Source organism: Convolutriloba macropyga, chromosome 5 (assembly GCF_964194025.1).
Source record: "Convolutriloba macropyga chromosome 5, txConMacr16.3, whole genome shotgun sequence".
Classification (NCBI taxonomy): domain Eukaryota; kingdom Metazoa; phylum Xenacoelomorpha; order Acoela; family Convolutidae; genus Convolutriloba; species Convolutriloba macropyga.
The window spans coordinates 15,377,405-15,386,727 of NC_134472.1; the positions used below are offsets into that span (position 1 = coordinate 15,377,405).

At 35.6% G+C, this 9,323-nt stretch overlaps 1 protein-coding gene across 1 annotated transcript in view; it reads right to left on the reverse strand.

Moving 5' to 3' along the window:
- LOC142340285 (fatty acyl-CoA reductase 1-like) overlaps positions 1 to 2,353 on the reverse strand; it is a 58,358-nt gene extending 56,005 nt beyond the window's left edge. Inside the window, exon 1 of the mRNA XM_075390858.1 lies at positions 2,322 to 2,353. Within this exon, the coding sequence (XP_075246973.1) occupies positions 2,322 to 2,353 (32 nt within the window). The remainder of the gene's footprint in view (positions 1 to 2,321) is intronic.
- Between the last annotated feature and the right edge of the window lie 6,970 nt (positions 2,354 to 9,323).

A 9,323-nucleotide genomic window follows, 5' to 3' on the forward strand; every position in this document is an offset into this window, starting at 1 on the left:
TTGAAGCATTTGCACTATGAGAACCTAGCAATTAAAAACTAATTACATTATATCCGACTGCTAATATCTCACTAATTAAATTCTTCTCTCTGCTGTTTTTTCTGTTGATATGCTCACAAATGCTACTTAATATATGTGTTCTAATGTTTCGTATTGCTGTTAGAACCGATCAAAGGGAAGCTTTTGATCTTAATGACTTTAGCACCGATACGAAAATATTTGTGATAATTTCAGATTTGCCAATATTTTTCTTATATTTTGTTGCCTTAACAGATTTTCGCAAGATTTGCGCATCCACATAAAATGATTACGAAAGTATCCGTGCCCATTAGAATGTACTTTTTTTCGGTTGAAGACTTATAGTTGTTCCTACTTAAAATCTATGTGACTTTGGTTTTAAATGTCGCTATTTTTGTAGTCTTATCTTTTGCTCTCAGAGCAAGCAGGTTGGATTTTTTCTAAACTGTCAGAAGTTGACATATATATATATATATATATATATATATATATATATATATATATATATATATACCCTCGAGCACTTCAGTTCTTAGTTATATGTTAATTTTACTTAATTTTGTTTATTAATTGTTTTTTTTTAATTTTGAGGTTTTCTCTTTCCATCCAATCAGGTATTATTTTGGTCGATTTTAAATTTATGTCTCATTTCTTTCATGTCATATATCTTTAAATCGAAGTGAAGTTGAACAGTTTTATTTGTTTCAGTTTTCTTCGAATCGTTTTTTTAAAACCGTTTGTTAATTTGAATTCTGTTAAAATTGTTGTTTTTCTGTTTTCTCAAAGAAACAGTTTTAGATATATTCAATTCAAATCTGCCTACAAAGTGGCATTTTGAAGCCATCTAATGTCTACAGTTTACATCTAATGTTATTTGCCGAGAGAACTTTTTGTCTCGTGCTTTTTCGTCATTTTGTCTTTTAATGGAAATAGAAAACAGTGTTCAGTGCTCTCTAGCATTGAATGTTATGAACTTATTATAGGATTTGATTTATGATTACATGTGCTACTGACCTTGGCGCCAAAATTTTTCAAAAAATTTTGAGTTTTAACAGATGACCATTTTTAAACGTCTTCACTAGTTGGGTTTTCATCTCTTTTTTTATTAATAAATTTTTGCGTGTGATTTTCTTTGTTGTTGTTGTATTTTGGACTTTGTCAGCATGATGTGCTTTACTTTGACACTTTTAACAATACCTTTATCCAAAAAACAAATTTCCAGTTTTTGATCTCCGTTTTTTTTCTCGCTTGCGAAGGGTCATATGTTTTGTTGGCAATTAACGGCTGTTGCTCTAAAATTGATGGCAGTCAGGTAAATGTTTTGTCTATTTCTTTTCTTGTAATTAAAGACTTGTTACACTATTATATGAATGATAAAATCATCGAAACCTCCAGAAAAAATTCAAAACGCCAAATTTTTCGAATATTTCTACAATTCGGCAGCCAATTTTGTGCACTTGGGGTCCATCTCTTAATAAAGATTTTTTGGTAAATTGTTTTTGATACGAATGAAGTTGTTAATAATTTTGATATTTGGTTATGCGTTCCTTTAGCATTTACGCAACCAAATTTCATAATTATTTTCATTTTTGCAGTCATCCATTTATTCCTTTTTTCCTTGCCTTCGTTCTCGATTTTTGTCGCAATTGAGCTATATGTGCTCAGCGAACGCTTATTATTTGTTTCAACATGTCTGCGAATGCTTATTTTTTGTTTACTGATGTCTTCTGCTTTGTAGACAACCAACGGTGGCTCTTACCATACAAGAGTTTAAATTCAAGTTGTTGGTCTATTCTTTTTTGTGGGTTGAATTTGATAAAATTAGAAAATGAGTTTCATTTTTTGTCAGGCAAAATTAGATGTTCTCTTGAAAAAAATTGTTTTTTTTCTGTTTGAGTATATTTATTACCATTTCTCTTACCAAATGTCCAGTTCACCTTTTACACGTTCAATTTTTCGTTTATATACACGTCTGTCTACGATAGAGAAGTCTTCGAGTATCCTTGAGGAAAAATATGTTTCATTTTAAATATTTCATATCTCAACTTCTTTTTGCAGACAATTAAGCCAATAATGAAAGGGGACTGATAAGTGAATGAGTGTAGTCTGAACGCTATGCATAAATGCACATTGCAGCGAGTCCTTGTTACGGTAAGAAATTGAAATCTCACCTTCATTCCTGTCGTACGGTGATAGATACCTTTCTTGTATCTACACTCGTACTTTAGTCTATGTTTGTTTGAATACTCCATTTGAAGGGCGAATGCCTATTTAGTTCATTTTGTTGCTAACTTCTTACTAACTTCCTCCCACTTTGCAAGTAATGTCTGTTCATGCTGTCTAATGATTTCATACTGTAAACAAATCTAATTTTACTTCCCGGATGTTTGATCAAATGTTGAACAAATCCTTTTCTTCATTTTATTTAATTTTAGTTGTCACTCTTCTCATTTCAGCGCTATCGCTCAGTTGAATTAAATCTTTGTCAAACGCTTCTCAATTGAACTAACTAAATAGAAATCAACCATTCGCGACGCGATTGCCTAATCGCTAAGTAATCGACAAAAGATAGATAACACATTCGCCATTCGCGACGCAATTGCCACTTTCTAGTTGGATAATACCAATCGCGATACAATTGACCCAACTCACATTGATTGAGCATAACATGGCGCAGTCAGCAGCGGACTCAAAGAAAACTCCACTACACATAGAAGCCTTTTGGGAGAAACCCACAGCAACACCCACTCTAACGTGGGACAAATGGACACAAAATTGGAAACTTGCTCTTCTCGCCAAGGAAGGAATACAACTTGACACTCTCTTAGATGATCCTCCTGCATCAGTGAACTATCCACCAGAACCTACATATGAAGAACCAGTAGAAAACCATACGCAGGCCACAGAAAGAGACCGTAAGGTTCGAAACCAGCAGTTGAAAGTGAACTGGCAAAACAGATGCAAGAAGGTTGATGAAATTGGAATTCTCTGTGGAGACAAACCATTGGCACTTTGTGAGCAGAAGACGATATCGCTGCTGTATCTGCATTGGAAGACGATATCGCTGCTGTAACAGCATTGGCACAGAGGGGCGTCGCATCTTCAAGAGCAAATACCCACACTTTCAAGTAGAGAAACAACCTCTAAAAGATTTGTGGCAGGCAATGGAAGAATCATTCACAAAGGTTCGTAACATAACCTACGATCGTTTCGTATTTTACTCATGCAAACAACAAAAGGGAGAGTCAGTAGAGAGTTTCTATGGTCGTCTCATAGAACTGGCAGAAAATTGCAATCTCGGAAGCGAAGAAACAACATTAATTCGGGATGCTTTCATACTCAATATGCTCGATCACGAAACTCAAAAGGAGTTGTTGAAGGAAACTGTGGAACCACCAAAAGCACTAGAAATTGCCATACAAATGGAAATGGGAGCACAAAATCAACAGAAAATTAACCAAAACTTAATGACAAGTAATACATCTGTAAATTACATCAACAATAGCTATATTCGCAATCGTAACGCGAATGCACCTCCAGCAAAACGTGACTTCACACGCTATCCAACTATCCCTGCAAACTACCAGTATACAAGTATTTGTACCGATTGCGGTCTTCGCTGGAGTCACAACCACAAAAAGATTTGTCCCGCGAACGGAAAAAAATGCCACAATTGCGGTATTTTGGGACATTTTGCTCGAAAATGTCGAAAACCAAAGAAGCAGCAGAATTCAACACAGAAAAACCAAAAAGCAAACGTAAATCAAATTGAACAATCACCAGAAAAAAGCGATGACGAGGAATCAGTAAACTATATAACAAGCTACCAACAATTGTACCAACAAGTATACGATTCAAACTATGAAAGTGACTCAGACGACTACGTGGCAGCTATATCTTCAGATTCAGTTCATCAACTGGAACCACTGAATGTGGCAGTACAGATTGGAGAAATACAAACATCGGCAATGATCGACTCTGGTAGTGCTGTGAGTATTATAACAAAAAGTCTAGCAAACAGAATCCTACAATCAACTAAATCTGCAAGATGGACAGATTCGTCAGAAAAAAGGAACCTAAAAACGTTCTCCAACGAACCAATCAAAATCATCGGGCATTTGGAAACTGCAGTGACCTACAACCATTGGAAAAATGTATCAGCAATGTTGACAGTGGTAGATGACGGCCACAAAAACATAATTGGAAGAGATCTGTTTGGCCCACTGAGGATTGCAGTTGTCCAACAACAACCAGAAACTGGTAAATGTGTTAATAACATCACTAATTCTGCATGTAAAATTAAAGAGACAGTTGCGACGCGATTTCCACATTTAGTATCAAGAATTGGTCTATCTAAAACACATGTAGCAAAATCAAAGTTTCATCAAAAGTTTACAGCAAAGCATCAAAAAGGCCGACGTGTTCCGATAAATCTCCAACCGCGAGTTACAGATGAATTAGAAAGACTACAGACAGAAGGCCATATTGAAAAATTATCTAGTTGTTCGGATGAAAACTTCATATCCCCAATCGTAATAACCGTAAAGAAAGACCAGTCAATAAAGCTAGCACTAGATTCGAAAGTTCTAAATAAAGCAATACACAAAAACAAATATCAAATGCCAAATATTGAAATGTTAATTGATACCATCTCACAACACTTAACAAGTACACACAACAGTCAACAAGCCTATTTCACCACATTAGACCTTAAATACGCATATAGTCAATTAAAATTACATCACGAAACAGCAAAACATTGTAATTTTATTATAATATGTGGTGAATCTACTGGTACATATAGATTCAAAACAGGTTTCTATGGTCTCACAGACATGCCGGCGGAATTTCAAAAAGCCATGGACTATACTCTAGTTGGTTTGCAAAACACATACTGTTTCTTGGATGATATAATAATCGTTAGTACAGGCACTGAAGCAGACCATTTAGCTTTAGTTTTCAAATGTCTTCAAAAGCTAGATGACGATAATTTGAGAATTAATTTACAAAAATGTCACTTTGCAAAACCAGAAATAGAATGGCTCGGTTACAAATTCACACAAACAGGTATATCACCATTAGAAAGCAAAACGGCTGCAATTCTCACAATACCACCACCAACAACATTAAAACGTCTTAGATCATTTCTAGGATCAGTCCACTATATCGGTAAATTTATACCACACCTAGCACAATTATGTCACCCTCTTAGACCACTACTAAAGAAATCAGTAAAATTCGTCTGGACAGATGAACACACAAAACACTTTAATCTAATTAAAGAAAAAATAGCAAATAGTACTGAAAATAGTCATTACAATCCCAAATTAGACGTTCGAGTAAAATGTGACGCTTCACGCTCAGGATTGGGGGCAGCTTTAGAACAAAATACACCAGAGGGTTGCAAACCAATTGCATTCGCGTCACGATTTCTCAATACAACAGAAGAACGCTACAGTGTCAACGAATTGGAACTACTGGGGATAGTGTGGTCAATTGACTATTTTAAATATTATCTATACGGAAAAAATTTCACGGTAGTAACAGACCACAGAGCTCTATTATCAATACTCAAAGAACATCGCTCTAATAAATCATATAACAGCCGTTTGTCTCGCTGGATAGATAGACTGTTACCATACAATTTCACAATCGAACATATGCCAGGTGCAAAAATGGGACTTGTTGATTACATTTCCAGAAACCCCTTCGCTAGAGCTAAAAAGATATCTACTTATGACGAACATTTTGTTGTAGCAACAATTTCTAAAATTCGTGATTCAATGAAACATCTTATAGCGAATAAAGAAACAACAACTAAAAAATTTCAGACTCTATTAAAGTCAAATATGCCACCACAACAAATAAAACCTCCATTCGCACCGCGATTAACCACACAGTTAAACATTAATTCGACAAAATTTCAATTACCATTTGCACCGCAATTAACAACTTCACAGTTGAAACCTTCATTCGCATCGCAATTAACACTTAGAAATTCAAATGTTAATACTCATTTTGATCATCCATTTGCGTCGCAAATGCCACTTAAAACCAGCAAATTACAATTCGTACCAAATCAGCATAAAGTCAATAATTCACATTCCATTAGCAAATTCGTTGCAAAAGAGGTGCAAATGTCAGACAGTAAAGAATGTGAACAATCTGAACAATTAGTCCCAATTCAACCCATTAATGGCAATAAAGCAACTAATCCACCAAATAACACCAAATTAAGCGCGAAAATACCCAAATTCGAGTATAAATACTACACACCCAAAAACAAATCGCTTTTTGCCCAAATTCAGCGTTCAAACAATTACTTCGTAAATAAAGAAAATAAACCTTTCAAATCACAAAATACTATAAACAGCCTCAGAATTATGTCAAAATCAAAAGCAGTTCGTTCAAAATCAACACCAACAAAAGCACGAGTCACCTTTTCTGATACAACTCCATCGACCCCAGAATCAAACAATACAAGCCGTACTGAAACTCCGACAGGTAGCATGATCGATGAAACAGATGACCTGATGTTTAACGAAACACTTCAGAAAGTGTTCAGCAAAAAATTCCTCGCGATATTAACGGGGAAGGATGCAATCTTAAAAGAGGTACGAGATTGTGTATTACGAGACGACGCCGAAAGACTGCAGGAAATTAGTCCGTATCTCCATTCATATTGGAGAGACTTGAGTGTAAAAAACGGATGCGTCTGTCTAGACGAAAGAATAGCAATCCCCAAAGCTATAAAGGATGCTGTACTCGAGGACATACACTCTACTCATCCGGGCAGTTTTGCAATGTTATCGTTGGCTCAGAATATCTGGTGGCCTTATATCCACAGGGATATATTGGCAAAAGCTAGTGAATGCAAGGCATGCACTGAAATAGGTAAGAATCTTAAACCGGTGATTTCGCACCGCAAATGGACACCTTTACCTAAGTGCAGTGAACCGAATGAGGAAATACAACTAGATTTCGGTGGACCAATTTTAAATGAGAAAGGCATAGAACAATATTTTATTACAAGTATAGACAGATACTCTAAATACCCTACGGCAGAAATAGTAAACAATGCATCAGGCCCAAATGTAGTTAAAATCTTAAATAATTATATATATCAACACGGAGTACCCAGAACTATTAGATTAGATCAGGCTAAGTGTTTTACAGGAAAAAATTTTGAGACATTTTGTACTGAAAATAATATTACACCTATATATGCACCAGCAAATGACCATAGAGCAGTCGGATTAGTAGAACGTATTATTCAAACAATTAAACGACAATTATCTTGCATGAAATCACAATTAAATAAAAAATTTCATTTAGAAAATTCATTGAAAGCAATAATACAACGATTAAGAATATCAAAACAAAAAACATTAAATATTACACCATTTGAGGCACATTTTGGCAGAAAATGTAATACACCAATATCAAATATCACTACTAAACCTAATAATAAAAATTTGAACTATAATGCCATAATTAATTATTATTTAGACGAAGACACAATCCCAGGTCGTTCGTACTTAACGGAGGAACAATGGGCCGACACTGCGTTATGCTCCGACACAGAAATAGAAAAGGTCATTTGCGCTGCAAATTCCCGCGCACGATTGGAACAAGAAAAACGCAAGGACGGAGAAACAAGATTCCTTAAACCCGAAGCTATTTGCCGCGAGATACCATGCTCCGAAAGAAGTATTCAAGTTAAATTGGCCAGAAAGCGTCACGAAAGCCAACGACAGAAAAAGAATTTAGACGGTCTCTATGAAGTACTAGCGCCAGGGAGCACCGTCTGCAAAATAAGCCCGACAACGAGCGTTATAAAGGAGCCATATAAACAGGAAGTTAGAGTCAGGAACTCTGACATCGCGAAATTCGGGACACGAGCCGAACGCGAAACAAAATTAATAGAATATATAGATCGCCGCCCGCAGAAAATAACAGAAAAAACATTAGAGCAGAAAATTCAACTTCACAAAAAAGACCTAATTCGGAAAAACACCGGGGACAAGAAAATTAAGAGGAATAAACGACAAGCCGACGATGTAAGTATAGTTTCTTCTGGACGTTCATGTATCTCAACAACAAGCAACATCGCACGATCACTAAAGATGCGTATTCCGAAAAGGAATCCAAAATACGACACAGCTTTTCAAAACAGACCTGATTTAGTACAAGTACTCAACATAAGTCCAATTGCGCCGCAAATGGATGATTCGACTGTAGCAGGACCATCTACAACACAAACAACATCACCGACACCTACACACCCAACACCAATTTTGAAGAAAACTTCAAAACGTAATTTAACCATAAGCGACACATCGGACTCTGATACTTCATCTGTCAGAAGAAGTAAACGAACGTTAAAGAAAAAGAAGACCCAGACAATAGTTGAAAAGGTTCGCAATACCGAAGGATATGTCGACGATCAAGACATCGAAACTGTAGGAGATTCATATCAGAGTATTGATGACCGACAAGAACAGCCGAGAGAGATGACTGTATTACAAGCGGAAACGGCTGAGCAAAGTGACAGTGAATAAAAACTTTATTAAAACAAACTTTCTCTCTCAAACTTATATTTTAATTATTATTTAATATTTTACTACTTACTGACCGGTGAATATTTACTAATTTTCTGATTTTAATTAATAATTTATTTTCTTTCCAAGAGGGGAGAAATGTCGTACGGTGATAGATACCTTTCTTGTATCTAGACTCGTTTTTTAGTCTATGTTTGTTTGAATACTCCATTTGAAGGGCGAATGCCTATTTAGTTCATTTTGTTGCTAACTTCTTACTAACTTCCTCCCACTTTGCAAGTAATGTCTGTTCATGCTGTCTAATGATTTCATACTGTAAACAAATCTAATTTTACTTCCCGGATGTTTGATCAAATGTTGAACAAATCCTTTTCTTCATTTTGTTTAATTTTAGTTGTCACTCTTCTCATTTCAGCGCTATCGCTCAGTTGAATTAAATCTTTGTCAAACGCTTCTCAATTGAACTAACTAAATAGAAATCAACCATTCGCGACGCGATTGCCTAATCGCTAAGTAATCGACAAAAGATAGATAACACATTCGCCATTCGCGACGCAATTGCCACTTTCTAGTTGGATAATACCAATCGCGATACAATTGACCCAACTCACATTGATTGAGCATAACAATTCCAAAAAAAACATAATTTGATCTGATTTATCAGATATGTATTTAATATTACACAAAAACCCTTTTATCATCTGGTTGTCGATCTGATTATTTTACAACTGTAAAGAAGTGCAG